This window comes from Calonectris borealis, chromosome 2 (assembly GCF_964195595.1).
Source record: "Calonectris borealis chromosome 2, bCalBor7.hap1.2, whole genome shotgun sequence".
Taxonomy (NCBI): Eukaryota; Metazoa; Chordata; class Aves; order Procellariiformes; family Procellariidae; genus Calonectris; species Calonectris borealis.
In genome coordinates, this window is record NC_134313.1 from 95,033,121 (window position 1) to 95,052,002 (window position 18,882).

An 18,882-nucleotide genomic window follows, 5' to 3' on the forward strand; every position below is an offset into this window, starting at 1 on the left:
AGAATATGTAAGCCCCAGTGGATCAGAGCACACCAGTGTGCTGCAAGATTTCTAACATGTCTTTAAACTTACTTCTTGCCACATGGGCCAAATAGCTGTTCTGTGTCCAATAGAGGTGTTAAGAAAGACAGAAAACACCATCTAGAATACATGCCTTTATGTGCTTTTAACATTAAAGGACAAAAACATTGTAATAACTGGGATTCAGAACTGTTACACTGAGAAATCTGTCAAAGTTACAAGTGCTGAGAGGATAATTGGGTACACAGTTTCAAGAGAACATGCTTCACCACCACTATCAGAAGTCATTCAGTACACATGCCTGCTTTACAGAAGTTCCTTTGATAACAGGGGACCTAAGCCTCATCCTCCTCTCCTTCCTCTTCAAATTCCCCCTGCTCATCAGCAGTGGCATCCTGGTATTGCTGGTATTCAGAGACCAGGTCGTTCATGTTGCTCTCGGCCTCCGTGAACTCCATTTCATCCATGCCCTCGCCGGTGTACCAGTGCAAGAAAGCCTTGCGCCGGAACATGGCCGTGAACTGCTCCGAGATCCTCTTGAAGAGCTCCTGAATAGCCGTGCTGTTGCCAATGAAGGTGGCGGACATCTTGAGGCCGCGCGGGGGGATGTCGCAGACGGCCGTCTTCACGTTGTTGGGGATCCACTCCACAAAGTAGCTGCTGTTCTTGTTCTGCACGTTGAGCATCTGCTCGTCCACCTCCTTCATGGACATGCGGCCCCGGAAGATGGCGGCCACCGTCAGGTAGCGACCGTGGCGGGGGTCGCAGGCGGCCATCATGTTCTTGGAGTCGAACATCTGCTGGGTCAGCTCGGGCACCGTCAGGGCTCGGTACTGCTGGCTGCCGCGGCTGGTGAGAGGGGCGAAGCCCGGCATGAAGAAGTGCAGCCGGGGGAAAGGCACCATGTTGACCGCCAGCTTGCGCAGGTCGGCGTTCAGCTGGCCGGGGAAGCGAAGGCAGGTGGTCACGCCGCTCATGGTGGCCGACACCAGGTGGTTGAGGTCCCCGTACGTGGGAGTGGTCAGCTTCAGGGTGCGGAAGCAAATGTCATACAGGGCCTCGTTGTCAATGCAGTAGGTCTCGTCCGTGTTCTCCACCAGCTGGTGCACAGAGAGGGTGGCATTGTAGGGCTCCACCACCGTGTCCGACACCTTGGGGGAGGGCATGACGCTGAAGGTGTTCATGATGCGGTCGGGGTACTCCTCCCGGATCTTGCTGATGAGGAGGGTGCCCATCCCAGAGCCCGTCCCGCCACCCAGCGAGTGGGTCAACTGGAAGCCCTGGAGGCAGTCGCAGCTCTCCGACTCCTTCCTCACCACATCCAGGACAGAGTCCACCAGCTCAGCGCCTTCCGTGTAGTGCCCCTTGGCCCAGTTGTTGCCAGCCCCACTCTGACCTGGAGGGCAGACCAGAAGCAAGGTGCCGCGTCAGTGCCCCGGGGAGGGACAGAGATGATCCCACTTCTCCTGCCCCATGGGGCCACCCCTCACTTCCGTCCCCACTGCGCTGTTGGGATTTGGTCCCCCACGTTTGGCACTCGCATGCTCGCTCTGAGCCTTTTCTGTGCACGGAGCTCCCGCTTTGGGACACCTCCATCCCACACTCACCAAAGACAAAGTTGTCGGGCCGGAAGATCTGTCCAAAGGGGCCGGAGCGCACAGAGTCCATCGTGCCGGGCTCCAGGTCCACCAGGATGGCACGGGGGACGTACTTGTTACCTGCGGGAGGAACCAGCACCAGCGTTACAGCCCTGCAGCCAGCACTGCAGCAGCCCTGCTGTGCTCTCTTCCGCCTCCCCGCATTTCACTGGAGAGACACGCTGTCTCGCTCAAGACTACCATGTTATCAGAGCCATTCTGAGAACAAAGCTCTCTTAGAGGCATCACTGGCAGATGACAGCTCTTGTTCAGAGATTTTTCCAGCCTCAATGAACCAGCATGTCTGCCCCATTTATTTAAGGACATCTCAGGAAGCAGACGCACTTACCAGCAGCTTCATTGTAGTAGACGTTGATCCTCTCCAGCTGCAGGTCACTGTCCCCATGGTAGCTGCCAGTGGGATCAATGCCATGCTCATCACTGATGACCTCCCAGAACTAGAAAAAATTTTTGGAAAAGGACAATTATTAACCACAGCTGGCCAGTGCCAATCACACACACCAGCAGGGTCTGTGCATGCCATGGCCCTGACCACTCCCTGGCATGGCAGAGCAGCTGCCCGGGAGGAAGGTGAGTCAGTGTAGAAGGGCTTCTCTGGCCACAGACGCTGAATTAGCAGAGGGCAGGCAGCTGGAGAACCGACGTGCAAGTTAATTATTTTCTAGCTGGTATCCAGAGGATGACAGTCCCCAGGTATCTCAGTTTGGTCGTCTCCCATTGTCTAGCAGCGGCTTAAGACCCTCTAGCCCCTACAAGAAGATGGCAGCACCTTCAACACCCTCGGGGGTTATCCGCGGCACTGAAGCACCTCTCGTTCCCTCCCTCAGGGGCCGGCGCCGTGGCTGCAGAGGGGGGAGGCAGCGGGGCGGTTGCCGCGGCTGCCTGCAGGAAGGCAGGGCAGCGACGGACCGGAGCCCGGGCACATCCCAGCCAGCGCCCAGCCCCGCGGCAGCTCAGACCGCCGGAGACGGGGGGCGCGGGAGCAGAACCCGCGATGCCTTAGCAAGCCCCGGGTCGCTTTTCATTTCTGGGGGGTGCGACCCTGGGGCCCGGCACCGGGGCCGCCCGCAGCCCTCCACACCGGGAAGCGCCCCCCCTCCCCGCGCCGGCCCGTACCTTGGCGCCGATCTGGTTGCCGCACTGCCCGGCCTGGATGTGCACGATCTCACGCATGCTGCCGGCGTCCGACGCTGCCCCGCTGCTGCCTTCGCCTCCCGCACTCGCCGCTGCAGCGGCCGCGCCCCGCGCCGCGCCTTAAATTCGGCGCCGCGCCCCGCCCCGCCGGTGACGTCATGCGGGAACGGCGCGGAGCCAATGGGCGCGCGGCGGCGGGGCGGGGCTGCGGCATTGTCTCCCGCAGCGGGGGGGCGTGGTGGGGTCCGGGCCCGGGCCCGGCGGGCGGCAGCGTGTGGGCCCGGGCCCGGCTGCGGGCCCCGCCGCGGGCCCCGCCGCAGACAGAGCGCGGCTGGCTTGAGGCGCTGGGGGAACCTCGCCTTCAGCCGGCGGCAGAAAGGCCGGAATCGGACAAGGCGTGGCGCGTCTTGGGCTAAAAAAGTGAAAAACCAAACCAAAACAAAGAACCCTAGCTCCTCTTTGCACACCTGTTGGAGCTTGTCGTATTACTTTCTTCGCCTCTGCTGCGCCGCAGCAGCAAAGCATGCACTGCTATGTTTTATTAGCACCCTCAAGCCTGTATTTCTAGCTCAGGCCTGCTTAATCATGTTTTGATACATTTTGAGCACAAGAATCATCTTTCCGTAGCTCAGGCACCTGAAACAAGCAGGGACTGGGTGGCGGGGATAGAGCCCACAGCCACTTTTAAGCAGCGCAACCCTCCTTTAGATAGTGCTGCCAAACCTGTATATATGGGGCTCTAATTTCAGGAATACAGAAGGGTGGCATGAAACTTCACGCTGCTACTAAGGAACGGCTTTTTCTGGGATTAGTCCAGCGGTGATAGCAGTTTGAACACCCATAGGAATGACATGATTTTTTTCTATAAGTGAAGTTATGTTCTGTCTTACCAGACACCTGCCATGCACCTCATTTTGGAAGATTTTGGAACCTGCTCCTAGCATCTCTTCCTGTTCCCTCATAGAAATAAACTGAGCTAAGTACGTGGCAGATGACTGAGGGAGGAAGGACAGTTCAAGAACAACAGTGAGAACAATATATTTGAATCAACTAAGATACACACCTGTAACTGCACTGCTGCCGAGGAGAATATCCGAAATAAATTTCAGCAGGATCTATAATGGATTGTGGAGAAACTATTGAACTTGACTATAAAACATTAATCAATTTACAGCCATAAATTTTTCAGTAGTGAAAGCATTTTTGCCACGCAGCTGGCCAACCTGGCGAGGACAGCTTTACACTAGGACCAGGGAAGGGAGATGACAACCCACAATCAAATGAGGAAGAGAGGAGCAGGTTGGCAAAGAGGATGCAAAATTATGTACCTCGTATTCAGCACAACGGAGCTCAAGTACAATATGGACGTGCCGAGGGGACAGCATGGCAGGGCAAGCTCTCACACTTTTCCCGGGCAATCAGCAGGCTTGGGTGCCACTCTGAAGTGCCTCAACACTAGCGCACACAACATGGGCAATAAACATGATGAGTTAGAGATCTGCATGCTGTTGCAGGGCTATAGTGTCACCGGGATCACAGAGACATGGTGGGACAGCTCACGCAACTGGAGTGCTGCGATGGAGGGATGCAAGCCCTTTAGGAAGGACAGGCTGGGAAGGCGAGGAAAGGGAGTTGCTCTTTGTGTGAGAGAGCAGCAGAAATGCAGAGAGCTCTGCCTGGGGGTGGATGATGAGCCAGCTGAGATCTAAAGGGTCAGGATTAGTGGGCAAACCAATGTGTGCTATGTTGTGACGGCTATCTGCTAAACACCTCCTGATCAGGAAGAGTAGATAAGACCATCAGACAACTGGAAGAAGTCTCACGTTCACAGGCCCTAGTCCTCAAGGCCCTAGTCCTCAAGGGGGACTTCAGCCTCCCCAATATCTGCTGTAGGGACAACATAGAAGGGTACAAGCAATCCAGGAGTTTTGTGGAGCGCATTGATGATAACTTTCTGACACAGATGATCAAGGAGTCCAAAAGGGAGACATTCTGCTGGACCTGATACTTACAAACAAGGAAGAAGTGGTCAGGGTTGTGAAGGCTCAGGGCAGCCCTGCCTGCAGTGACCGTGAGATGGTGGAGCTCAAGATCCTGGTAGAAGGGAACAAGGCAAATTGCAGATCACAGTTCCCTGGTCTTCACGAGAGCAGACTTTAGCCTCTCCAGGTATCTGGAAGAATCCTGTGGGAGATGGTCCTGCAGACAAGAAGAGTCCAGGAAAGCTGGTTGACATCCGGGGATCACCTCCTCCAGCCTCAAGAATGGTCCATGCCAACAAGGAGGAAATCAAGCAAAGGTGGCGGGAGGCCTGTATGGATGAACAAGGAGCTCCTGAGTAAACACAAGTGTAAAAAGGAAGCATTCAGGAGGTGGAAGTAGGGTCAGGTGATCCAGGAGCAACATAGAGGTCACTGTCCTAGCGTGCGGGGCTAGGAAAGTCAAAGCAAAGAATGTGAAGGACAGTGAGAGGACTTCTACAGGTCCATCTGCAGCAAAAGGAAGTCTAGGGAAAAATAAGAACCCACTACTGAATATGGCAGGGGACATATTCAGTGACAAAAAGACATGGAAAAAGCGGAGGTAGTCAGTGTCGTCTTCACCTTGTTTTTTACTCTTAAGGTTTGCCCTTAGGAATCACAAGCTTTTGAGACCTGTTGGGAAGTCTGGAGCAATGAAGACTTACTCTTGGTAGAGGAAGATCAGTTTGGGGAACATGTAAATAAATTGAACATTAAAAAGTCCATGGGTCTTGATGAGATGCACCTGAGTGCTGAGGAAGCTGGCAGATATCATTGCAAGGACACTCTTGATAGTATTTGAAAGGTCAAGCCAATCCGGGAGGTTCTCAAGGACTGGGAAAAAAAAAATGGGTGTCACTGCAAACTTCAAGAAGGGCAAGAAGGGGGATCTGAGGAACTACAGGCCGGCCAGCCAGCTTCACCTCGATTCCTAGAAAGATGATGGAATGAATTCTTCCGAAAACCATTTGCAAACATATTAAGGTCAAGAAGGTGACTGGGAGTAGTCACCATGGATTTACGAAGAGGCAATCATGCCTGACCAACTTGATAGCCTCCTACAACAAAGTGACTTGGTAGATGAGGGAAGAGCATTTAACATTGTTTGCTTTGTGCAGGCTTTTGAACTGTCTCCTATAACATCCCCATAGGCAAACTGATGAGGTATGGGCTAGATAAATGGACAGCGAGATGAAGTGAAAAATGGCTGAACTGCCAGGCTGAAGGGCTTGAAATCAGCAACACAAAGTTCAGAAGCCAGCCACTGGTGGTGTACGCCAGTGATTGATCCTGGGATCAACACTGTTTAACTTCTTCATTAATGACTTATACGGCAAGAGAATGCACCCTCAGCAAGTTTGCTGATGACATAAAACTGTGAGGAGTGGCTGATACGCCAGAGGGTCTTCGACAGGCTGGAGAAATGGGCTGACAGGAACCCTGTGCAGTTCAACAAGGGAAAGTGCAAAGTCCTGCACCTGGGGAGGAACAACCCCAGGCACCAGTATGTGCTGGGAGCCACCCAGATGGAAAGTAGCTTGGCAGAAAAGGACCTGGGGATCTGGTGGACACCAAGTTGAACATGAGTCAGCTACGTGCCCTTGCAGCAAGGGTGTCCAACACCATCCTGGGCTGTATTAGGAAGATCGTTACCAGCAGGTCAAGGAAGGGGATAAGCCGTGGTGAGGTACATCTGGAGTTTTGCATCCAATCCTGGGCTCCCCAGTACAAGAGAAAGAAGGACATATTGGAGTGAGTCCGATGAAAGGCCATGAAGGTGGTTAAGGAACTGGAGCATCTGTCATATGAGGAGAGGCTGAGAGCTGGGACTGATTGTCCTGGAGAAGGGTCAGGGGAGTCTTGTCAGTGTGTATAAATACTTGATGGGAAGGAGCAAAGAAGATGGAGCCAGGCTCTTCTCAGTGGGGCCCAAGTGACAGGAGGAGAGGCAATGGGCACAAGCCGAAATACAAGAAATTCCATCTAAACATAAGAAAAAAACTTCTTTGCTCTGGCACAGGTTGCCCAGAGAGGTTGTGGGGTCTCCATTCTTGAAGATACTCAAAACCCGAGTGGACACAACCCTGATCAACCCACTCTAGCTGATCCTCCCAGGCTGAGTAAAGGACTGGACTAAATGACCTCTGGAGATCCCATCCAACCTCAGTAATTCTGTGATTCTGTGCAAAGGAGAGAAAGGAGCAGGAGGCTGTGTGTGACCAGCAACACCAGATTGATGGTTTATTGATCTCGGTGCACAGTATGCTATAATGTTCAATTGCAATTATGACAGCTACAAAACCAGCAGATTTTTGCAAAGGTGAGGTGTGGTAAATTAATTGGTAAATCATTACCACTTCAAGAAGAAAGGTAATTGCAGCCAGAATGGACAGGGTTGTTTACATATTACTCAGGTTAGCTGTACTTAACACAATATAAACCGCGGTATAATGTCACCAGTTTCACTCAATATTTTCATCCACGGCAGGAAATACTAGTGGCTAAAGAAGTACCATAGCTTTGTCTGGCATTTGGCTGCTGTACCTTAGAAAAATACTTTAGCCATATTTGCGAAAGTGGCTCTCAGTTTGCTCCAGTGAATTGACGTGCTTGTGAACTGTGGCTCTTTTTCTCCCCTAGTGCAGAAACCTCAGCTGCTGGGAAATGTCATGAGCATGGGCTGGCTCAAGCTTTGCAACATGTGGAATTACATGTGGTGTAATTACACGTGGCTTTTGCAATCACAAAATATCCAGAATTGTGCTGGCACTGAGATCTTTTCACCAACTTCTCTTGAATTTTATGTTCTTTAAATCCCGGCTGTTGTCAGTATTGTCCTTTGACACATTTGTGCAATACTTAATCACAGGCAGTCTTTGTTATTGCTCACGCAACTTGTGCATATACCTTTCTACTTGCTATAGGCATAACCCACCCTTTTGAGCAGCAGTAGTCAGTTGTTACATCTTCTCACTACTGGTGGAACTGCAACACAACTGCATCTCTGGCATCTCTGTGGGATCCACACAGGCATTGAAGAGCTTTTTGGGTGCCAAAGTATTCCTGGCAATCTACAAAGGACCAGCTGGAAGCATTCTCACTCCCCTCCTGAAGGCACCTGGACACCCCTTGCCATGCCTTCTTCCCACATGCACACAGTGGCTTCCTAGGGCGTTATAGTTACTCCATTAAGGATTTTGAACTTCTATTAGGAAACTGTCTAATCCTTAGATGCTGTAGTACCGGTCTCTTTGTAGAGACGAGTTTTTTGGGGGTATAGCTCCAGGTTTTAAAACAGAGTACCTAAAGAGAGGTACACATTTGTGTGTCTAATAAACACCCTCATCTACAGCAAGGCTGAGCATCCGTGAACACCCAGGGAAGCAAATTAAATGTCAGTTACTTAAATGTCAATTCAGAATCCTACATTTTGGCAAACACTTCAACAGTTATTAGCCATCAATGCTATTTAAAGAGACATGGGAGTTCCCTATTGTGTTTTTTAATATAGCTCCGTAAGTCCTATCGTGTTTTTTAATATGAGTTCTAGATGTTAAGACTCAACAAATGAAAGTCAAAAATCTCCCGTTCCTACAAGGGCAGTGCATGTGCCCGGGAGCACCCACCTGCCCCTCGGCAGCGCCGCAGCCTGCTCCCTGCCTGCATCGCACCCCACCCTCCCTGTTCCCATGGCAACGGCGGAGCCCGGGCGATGGATGCACAAGGGAGGCGACAGGGATCCCGCAACATTTTCTGTCTGTCCATAATTTCCCATTGTTCGAAAAAGAATGGCAAACGTACAAATGTGGAAGCTGCTTAAGCATACAAAATGTCTGCCTATGGCTTTATTCTCACTTATTTGTGATGGGTGACGTCATGCATGGCTGAGGCACGTATATCAGAGGCTACATGACTTTCTGAGTCTTTCTGTTGGTACTCAAATGAGCAGGCTCTGTTCGTTAGTTCATTGTTTGCCTTCTAGCTGGTAACTACGATATTCCCACCTGATGAGGACTGTCTGGGTTCACCTTTGGAACCTGATGCTTAATCGCTTGCAATGTGCATTAAGATAGAAGAATATTTCTGCCAGCAAGAGGGTGGAATAATCGTGAAGGTATTTTTAATTCTAGTAATAAAATATCAAAAAGGAAAATCTATTTTTATTTCAAAATTACAACCCACTGCAGGCACTAGAAGCAATTAAATACTACAATGCTGAGCATGCTTTTATGAATGAGCAAAAGCAGTTTCATTGTGGAGACCTCTGTACTTGTGTTTATTGTACCTGGGAGTTTGTGTGTTTGGCCAAGAACAAAAGAGGAGAGAGGATGAGCGTGTGAGAGAACATCATATTACAGAGCAATTCAGGGCACTGTCAGTTCTAAAATGACCCATGCTCCTTTTCAGGGAAGAATTGTTTCCTCGTGAACCTAATATTTCTTCCATACCCTATGGTTTCTCTTGTGAACTTAGATTATAACCTCCGAGAGTCAGGAATTTCTGTGAATGTGATTGTACAGGACACAGCAAACAGAACCCCACTCATCTGGCTTCTGAAGCTACCATAATAAACACGATCACATGTCGCAAAATGACTCCAGAAAGGGAAAAATATGTTGATCATCATTAGGCAGCAATTTACTGAGAAGAAAGGCAAAACAATGCAGCCTCTCATTATTTCTGCTTGGCACACCAGATGTGATGGGTAGCAGCCAGATGGCTCCTGCCCCCATCCAGGCTGCATCTACCTTTTAAGATTGCTCAGTATATGAAATATGTCTGCTATCTCTACAAACTGGGTCCTCCCAGTCGAGAGATGACTAAGATTGCAGCATCAATATAAATGAATGCTCATATCGCACTTTCCAGGGTAGCTTATTTCCTGCACGTCATCGAGAGCAAGGCACAGATAGCGACTTTGATCTGCTCGTCACAGTTTCTTTTGTTCCTTAGCCTTCCCGCTTTATCTTGCAGTCCGATAGTTACTTGTAACTCAAACTGACACCAAGCAAACTCTAAGCTTCATCTTGTGATGTCTGCCAAGAGATGCAGACATCTCTTTGCGGTGGGATTCAATGTACATTGTTTAAAATCACCTGAGCTCCCCGTGAGAGAGTTCAGGGTGCAGTCGCACTAGGTGGCTGAATCGAGCGAACATCTTGCTCTGCTCTCTCCTGCTTCCAGCCGCCTGCCTTTTCCTTCTCCTTTGCACCAGTTCTTCCTCCGGCTCTCTAATCCAAGAAAAGGCTTCTTCCCCACCCCCAGTTTACTGTCCCTAACCGTGGAGTTTAGGGAGCTGAACCGACTGCTAGAGGGCTCAGACATGCCCTGGAGCTGCCTAAAGGAAATAACACGAAGGAAACACCTGAAGCAGGGCAAGGGGAATAGCACCATCCTTTTCAGCAGCTGGAGGATATTGAATCAGCCCAGCCCAGCCCAGCCCAGGGAGCTACCCACTTCTGCAAGTGCCAGTTTTCTCAATGCCCTGGAAATCTCTAACCCAAGCTTGCTCTTTCTTCCTGCCTGCCAGGGTGGAGCTGGAATTGCCAAAAACCAGCCATACAATTAATTTATTAATTGTAAGACCAGCATTATGCTGGATGCAGAGAAGCAGACTGTAAGAAGTCAATGCTTGAATTTCATTTAATGCTTGTAAGGCTTGTTGTCAGACCATTTGAATTCTGCTTGAAAACCCTGTTTAATTATTCACTATGAAGGCAGGCAGTATCTTTCTATTACATTCATGGAAAATGTGGAAACATTTTTCAGTGCAAAACAACAGAGAACTGTTTACTGAACCAGCTACACAACCTCTGCCAGGGTAGCCATTTCATCCTCTGGAGCAAGTGCTTTCACATTCTGCTTAAGCTGGATTATTATTAACATTTCTGTTTGCAATGATAGAGGCATTCTTGCCAAAAAGAAAAGAAAATATGCCTTAAACTTACCAAGGAAGCCAAGTGAGAAAAATAATCTGATTATAAAAGATGACATATGGATAAATTGAGACCAGTTAGAAAATCTCTACCATACAAGAATCAAACGTTAATAAACAAGAATTTAACAAAGCTAACTTGATTTCCTCCCTTACGAGTGGAATTCTGCCCGTAAGGGAAAAATGACTTTGAGTGGGGAGGAGGGAATGACCTACTCAAATTATTTCTTTTTCGCTTAGATACTGTAAATAGATAGCCGCCTTATACACACACTTCAAAAAGACACAATTTTTCTTTCTGGCAGATTCACAAATAAAATACTTAAAATAGGATTGAAGCTAGGAGCAGGGAAACAGTTTGCTTCTTGTTAAACTGCTCAGGGAGAGGAAAGAGCTGTCACCTGCACTGTGTCCTTTACTGGCAGAACGGCGGCGGGGGGGGGGGGGCAGGCTTTCACAGCTCCCCCCGATACCCTCCCTGCGCCTCAGATTCAAATGCTCAGAGGGCTCCAGCTGGACAAGCGTCCAGTAGAGTCAGGGCCAAGAAATGTCTTTTTCCAAAATGCACCATGGCCTCAGGCACTTTCCTGTGACCAAATGCTTCCATTTTGAATTTTCTTGTAGGCAAGCTAAAGATAACAAACATCTAAAATGGAAGTATCTGAGATCCCATAATCTGCTCTTTCCCATCTTCATAAAAACCAGACAGACCAGGACAGGTGATTGCTGGAACAGCAGAAGGCAGGTGCTTAGCATGAATGAATTTTAGATTGGAAAGGGGAAAATTCTCAAAAATGTTTTTTTTAGTCACATACAAGATTAGCTCCTAATATTTATTTATAAAGGTTTATTTTCAGTTGAAGGGGGAAAAAATAACCTTACTTGGATTACCTCAGACACACATAACACATCAAAAGGGTCATGAGCTGTGTTCTGTGGAAACATAGAAGCAGCTGAAAAATACACAGGAAGGTTGAGAAGGGGATTATTTGTAAATGAGAAAACAGTGCCTCCCCTGCAATGAGCAGGTTCAAGGGGACAGCATTACCTATAGCTCCTAAGCAGGCTACCACATCTGAATGGTCCTTAGAAATATACATTCATTATGCTGTAATGTGGAACGGAAAAGTAGAATAACATCCCTTGGGAGAAAGGGTGTGTACCAAATATAGGGGGTAGTCACATGATTTCTTCAGAGAGGATTTTATCTCCTCATAGCTTTAGCGAACCAAAATATTAGGCCTCATTAAACAGAAAGCAATAATTGAGGCACCTCCCACTGTGAAGCAGAGTTTAATATAGTTTAACAGCACTACTTAAAAAAAAAAAATGTAGTAAGACTATGAGGTGTGGTTTTGGGGTTGTTTTTTTTTTTTTGGAAAGTGATTTCAGTGGAATAGCCATGAAACTTGCCCTACTCAAAGCCAGTACTAGGATTCATCCTAATCTTACACATAACTTTGTCACGGTGCTTACAGGGAGCGGCAAAAGATGAAAGAAGCAAGGGGAGAACTCTTTCTGGTGCAGAGTATTGCTAGATGCCCCAACTCTTTGTGGGGAGGTAAGAAAACTTGTCTGTCTTGCACCACTCTGCCACGGTCCCTCTGGGCACCAGAAATGTGTTTTGCAGTAATGCATTGCAGCACTGTCCCATAAGGACTGTGTCACTCCATCACGGTTTCTTTAAGCACATGGTATTTGCACAGATACCTAGAAGGACCTACTAGCACTATACTCTTTTGCAGCATGTGATAATATCATCCATGAGCAGATTTCCCTGCACCAAAGATTAGGGTTTTGCCCCATTTTTGCAGAGAATTGGCTTGAGAAGGGACCAAAGATCTGGATTCCCTTCTTTCTTCTTGGTTATAAATCCTATTGCTACTTGGTTTACTGTGTTCTTCACCTCATACCTTCTGGAAGGATACACCTGTCAACAAGATGGGCCTCAGGTTTGATTCTTAGATTATCACATCACTGGGACCATTGTACGTTTAATGCAACCCAATTTCTGATGTATATGGGCACCTCACATATGTTGGGAAGAGGAGAATCGTTATCGCTCCCACTTGACAGATTGGAAAACATCTGTTGGAAAACAGATGTAGGCCTACCTTCTCAACAGATACTTAAGTGTTTTGAAGAACCAGACCACATATTGGACTATCCTTCTACAACACTGTTGGTACAATGGCTTAGACTGAGATCCTAGAACTAAACAGGGAAAGGAAATTAGGAGAGGTAGCATCTCAGTGCTACCACGCCTCATTCCATTTCTATTTAAATTAAATCTAGATAATACCTACCTGCTTTTACAGCCTTATTTAGCTTTACCATCTTGAATCTACCAGTGGACAAAGATTGTTTTTGTTGTTTATCTTGGTCAAGACATCCTGCTAGTGTGCTTAAAAATGACACACATTAAACAAAGGGAACAAAAAAAGAGATTGTTCCCTTCCCCAACACCATCAGCTCTAATTGTCAACAGAGGAGAACACTTCCATGCAGGCCAACATTGACACGTTAAACAAAAATATATTACTTGATATTATTAACTTCTATCTCAACACAAATGAATCATTGTAAGCAGCCTAAGCTGCACTCTGCTAAGCCTGTACTATCTATCCTCATTTCTTCCAGACAGGATGCCTCATGCAAGACCTTTAGCCTTAGAGGTGTTCATCACATGGACAAATACAAATCAACACCCAATAGAGGTTAAGGCAGTCAGATTACCTAATCTGAAATCCTTTCCGTGGTTCTGCTTTCTCTGTGAAACAGAAGTAGTGCAACCATGAGCACTTGCTGAGTGTTTGACATCTGTTTGTTGTTGGCATACAGCAGTCAGTCTCCAGTTTTTAAAGTGAATGGTCTCCTGGGTGATAGATACAGCTAAAGCTCAAAGATCCAACAGAACAAAAATTAGTACTGCAGCCCCCAGGCCCAGTATGAGACTCATCCTCCCTTATAGTTGACTTACTATTCCTACCAAGGAGTTTTGAACCTCCCCTCTAAAGCTTCCAGTATCCCTTTTCCTGTATTTCCCTCAACTCCTACTGAAATGATGGTTTGATTTTTTTTTAATGATTATGACTGGCAAATAAGCTGTGTAGGATTTATGAAAGGACATGTTTCTGTCTAGAGTATCTCTATTTATGGTTTCTCTTCCTCTACAAAAGCCAGAATCAAACAACAGCAAGCAGTGTAGGATAGTGTCCTACTTTCTAGTAAGGGAGCTGTACTGAAATGTGTCGCTTGGGTAGCTATATTTAAGGGTTAGCTAGAGACAGAGTGTAATTACACTGAGAATTAGAAGCTAGACATGCTGAACACTAGGGAAACCTGCTACTATCCCATGACAGAAAGGAAGACCTTTACTATCAAAGACCAGGTTCTCATCTTTTAGTTAAACTTTGTTTAAATTCGTTTGCTGGCTCCCCATTCTCAGCTTTACAAACAAAGCTATATGATAAACACTTTCACGTGCAACCCAGCTAGGTAATTTTAAGGGAAGGTTACTCTGACAAACAGATAAGCTGTTATTTCCCCAAAGGGCCTGGGGCACCAGGTAGTAACTCAGTTACTAAAACAACCTCGATTTGTTTAATGCTTAATCTTAGAACAGCGCAAGTGCTAAGAAATACAAGTACTATTGCTGTATTTGTTTACTAACAGTTCAGGCAGTTTAAGTGCTTCTCACCCCTCTTTACAGGGTGTACACCAGAAATGAAGCATATAGATGAGAAAAGCTTTAGCAAGTGCCTGTTGTCCTGCACACCACCGTAGATCTCATCGTAGGATAAGAAGCCCATCAGCAAAGGAACACGCTACGCTCAGAGCAGTGTCTGCAGGCAGTGGTCAATTAACAGAGCCAAAATGAGCAAGATATTAGTCATGCACAGTAGCTCTCTTTTAAGTCTTTATTCCAGTAATGCCTTGCAAGCATTTCATTAAAGGATTACAAAAGAGGTTGCACACACGTGGATACCAGCTCTTTCAGAGCAGTAAGGACCACAGTAATGGTAGCACTGGCAGCAGTTCTCAAAGCAACACTCTTTTAGTACAGGAGCACTCCCCTAAGTGGTGTTTGGGTGAAGTAAGGACTAAACTTACATAACGGGTACCTGCTATACTCTGTGGGGGATTTTACTCTTGATTTGTAGAGGTAAGAAAAGTCTCATAGGCCTTATAACTACTGACAACTGCATTGTAGACTCACTCAGGATTCTTGCATCCTTTAAGCATATGGCAACACAAACTCTCCCCTCCCTCACTGTAAGGAAGCCACACTTACCTTCGCAAAGATGCACAACAGGGTGCTGCTGCACTGCTCTCGCCTGCCTGGGTAGACATCCATTTCCCACTGCAGGGACCAAGAGCATCAAACAGCAGCAGCCCTGTAAACGCATAACTTGAATGTGGGAGACAGCTATTGTCATGGTATCTACCGACTCCAAGATTGTATGTATGCTCTGGGCAGCCTTTTGAGCCACGCTATCTAGAAATCTGCCCATCACCTCTTATCTCCTAAAGGGAATTGATTGCCCTGAAGAGTCAATCCCTTTACAGTTAAGGGCAGCTTAGTGGCTATTTTTGGGAAACACTCAAGAGTTTTATGCCTGAAGAGAAAGTTCAGGTTCTTAATCAAGTTCAAGTTGTCTGCTAGTACAGACCTATGCTTCTCTGCATGGACTTTTCAAATTTAGGGAGACAGGACAGCTCAGGACCAAGCCAAATCACAGGCAGCCACCCATATGCATGTACTATAGGCCCTGGAACAAGTTGAATAAGAGCCCCTGCATGGCAGTGGGGAAGCCTGCAGCTTTCCTGTCAAATCAGTTTTGACAGCTTGTAATGTGGAATTCAATACCTTCTCACTGACCTCACTACCATGTATGTCCATAAATAGGAGTTGCAGGATTCTCAAGTGCAGTGTCTTGTTCCTATTAGTTAAGGCAGCTTTCTCCCCAACAATAGATTAGCTGCGAGACACAGGAGTGTCTAGCAGTGAACCCCCAGTTTCCATAAATTAGTCACCATCTTAGGCTGAGCAACTGCAGTTTACTCATGCTGCCAAATTCATGGCCTGAGAAATCTTGTCTTATTGAGTTTAACCGTTCAGTGAGGTTAAGGATTAAACTGAGAAGTGAAGCTACAGAAAACTACAAGAGTTATTTTCTTAATCTAGAGAGAAATAAGGCAGAGGAGACAGTTTAGGACACAAAAAGCCTTTATGTTTGAGAAGTTAACCATTTCAACAGAAGACTCTGAAGTATTTTTGCAACTACTGTTACATTGGACAGTCAAGGATACAAAACTGCTGACAGAAGCAACAGTGGAGAGCACCAAATTAAAAAAATGCATGCTTCAGCACAACTGCACAGATTCCTCCTCTCAATGAACACTTGCCTGCTCAGACTATACTTAACTCCTACCCATTTCAACTTTACGCCTCATCCTCCTCTCCTTCCTCTTCAAATTCCCCCTGCTCATCAGCAGTGGCATCCTGGTATTGCTGGTATTCAGAGACCAGGTCGTTCATGTTGCTCTCGGCCTCCGTGAACTCCATTTCATCCATGCCCTCGCCGGTGTACCAGTGCAAGAAAGCCTTGCGCCGGAACATGGCCGTGAACTGCTCCGAGATCCTCTTGAAGAGCTCCTGAATAGCCGTGCTGTTGCCAATGAAGGTGGCGGACATCTTGAGGCCGCGCGGGGGGATGTCGCAGACGGCCGTCTTCACGTTGTTGGGGATCCACTCCACAAAGTAGCTGCTGTTCTTGTTCTGCACGTTGAGCATCTGCTCGTCCACCTCCTTCATGGACATGCGGCCCCGGAAGATGGCGGCCACCGTCAGGTAGCGACCGTGGCGGGGGTCGCAGGCGGCCATCATGTTCTTGGAGTCGAACATCTGCTGGGTCAGCTCGGGCACCGTCAGGGCTCGGTACTGCTGGCTGCCGCGGCTGGTGAGAGGGGCGAAGCCCGGCATGAAGAAGTGCAGCCGGGGGAAAGGCACCATGTTGACCGCCAGCTTGCGCAGGTCGGCGTTCAGCTGGCCGGGGAAGCGAAGGCAGGTGGTCACGCCGCTCATGGTGGCCGACACCAGGTGGTTGAGGTCCCCGTACGTGGGAGTGGTCAGCTTCAGGGTGCGGAAGCAAATGTCATACAGGGCCTCGTTGTCAATGCAGTAGGTCTCGTCCGTGTTCTCCACCAGCTGGTGCACAGAGAGGGTGGCATTGTAGGGCTCCACCACCGTGTCCGACACCTTGGGGGAGGGCATGACGCTGAAGGTGTTCATGATGCGGTCGGGGTACTCCTCCCGGATCTTGCTGATGAGGAGGGTGCCCATCCCAGAGCCCGTCCCGCCACCCAGCGAGTGGGTCAACTGGAAGCCCTGGAGGCAGTCGCAGCTCTCCGACTCCTTCCTCACCACATCCAGGACAGAGTCCACCAGCTCAGCGCCTTCCGTGTAGTGCCCCTTGGCCCAGTTGTTGCCAGCCCCACTCTGACCTGGAGGGCAGACCAGAAGCAAGGTGCCGCGTCAGTGCCCCGGGGAGGAACAGAGATGATCCCACTTCTCCTGCCCCATGGGACCACCCCTCACTTCCGTCCCCACTGCGCTGTTGGGATTTGGTCCCCCACGTTTGGCACTCGCATGCTCGCTCTGAGCCTTTTCTGTGCACGGAGCTCCCGCTTTGGGACACCTCCATCCCACACTCACCAAAGACAAAGTTGTCGGGCCGGAAGATCTGTCCAAAGGGGCCGGAGCGCACAGAGTCCATCGTGCCGGGCTCCAGGTCCACCAGGATGGCACGGGGGACGTACTTGTTACCTGCGGGAGGAACCAGCACCAGCGTTACAGCCCTGCAGCCAGCACCGCAGCAGCCCTGCTGTGCTCTCTTCCACCCATCCCACACTTTGCTGCCCGGGATGCAGAGGGCGAGGGAATTTGGAGGGGGATAGTGGGGGATGGGAACACAAAGCAGCTGTTAAAGCTGTGCCAGGATGTTACCCACTCCGGGGAGGGCTGGGGCACAGCCCCACGGCAGGATGCACTGGGGACACCCTGCCTGCCCCCCCAGCGGCACCGGCCCGGGAAGCTGGTTACGGAGGGGCGTTACCGGTGGCTTCATTGTAGTAGACGTTGATCCTCTCCAGCTGCAGGTCGCTGTCCCCGTGGTAGCTGCCCGTGGGGTCGATGCCATGCTCATCGCTGATGACCTCCCAGAACTGCGGGGACCGGGGGAGGGACGGGGGGGTCAGCGTCGCCACGCCCCGCCCGCGCCCCCTGGCCAAAGCTCCGCAACGTGGCGCGCGAGGATTCGCCACGCGTGAGGGCGGCCCCCGCCAGGCGCGGCCGCTACCGCGCCCCTCACCCCCCCCCCATCGCCGTGAGGGGTGTGGCACCGGCTCGGCGCCCCTTCCCTCCACCCGCCCGGGACCCCTGCAGCCCGCAGGGAGCAGACGGACGGCAGGGCCGCCCCCCACCCATCCAAGGCGCACCGCGCCCACGCCGCGGAAACCTCCCGCCTTCCCCCGCGAGGCGACAGCCGGGAGCCGCCCCGCATGGAGCCTCCCGCGGCGGTGCGAGCCCAGCGGTGCTCCCCAGCGGGAAGACACGGGCCCTCCCGGCAGCGCTCTCCCCGGGACGTGCGGAGCCCGGCTGAGCGGGCACCGCCCCGGACCCCGCCCCGGAGCCCCGGGCAGACGGCCGGGGTGCCGGCCCATACCTTGGCGCCGATCTGGTTGCCGCACTGCCCGGCCTGGATGTGCACGATCTCACGCATGCTGCCGGTATCCGACGCCGCCCGCTGGTGCTGCCTTCACCTCCCGCACTCGCCGCTGCAGCGGCCGCGCCCCGCGCCGCGCCTTAAATCGGGCGCCGCGCCCCGCCCCGCCGGTGACGTCATGCGGGAACGGCACGGAGCCAATGGACGCGCGGGGGCGTGGCGGAGCTGCGGCATTGTCTCCCGCAGCGGGGGGCGTGGCGCTGCACTGGGGGCGGGGCCTGGGGCGGGACTCCCTGGGAGCGGCTGCCGCGCACCGGTGCCGCCGCCGCCTGCCGCCGCCGCCCCGGTTCGCCGCTGACAGCGGGGACAAAGGCGCGGAGCGCGGC

General features: G+C 50.2%; 2 protein-coding genes across 2 annotated transcripts; both read right to left on the bottom strand.

Moving 5' to 3' along the window:
* Positions 1-142: 142 nt before the first annotated feature.
* On the bottom strand, positions 143-2,910 carry LOC142079068 (tubulin beta-1 chain). Its single transcript, XM_075142590.1, has 4 exons — positions 2,796-2,910; positions 2,008-2,116; positions 1,629-1,739; positions 143-1,417 (listed from the first exon to the last, which is right to left on the bottom strand). Exons 1-4 carry the CDS (start codon positions 2,850-2,852, stop codon positions 357-359), a joined length of 1,338 nt encoding a protein of 445 aa, XP_074998691.1. The 5' UTR covers positions 2,853-2,910; the 3' UTR covers positions 143-356.
* A 13,071-nt stretch (positions 2,911-15,981) lies between these two features.
* LOC142079069 (tubulin beta-2 chain) lies at positions 15,982-18,615 on the bottom strand. The gene is made up of 4 exons (XM_075142591.1): positions 18,497-18,615; positions 17,888-17,996; positions 17,488-17,598; positions 15,982-17,276 (listed from the first exon to the last, which is right to left on the bottom strand). The coding sequence occupies exons 1-4, from the start codon at positions 18,551-18,553 to the stop codon at positions 16,216-16,218; spliced, it is 1,338 nt and encodes a 445-aa protein (XP_074998692.1). The 5' UTR covers positions 18,554-18,615; the 3' UTR covers positions 15,982-16,215.
* Positions 18,616-18,882: the final 267 nt, after the last annotated feature.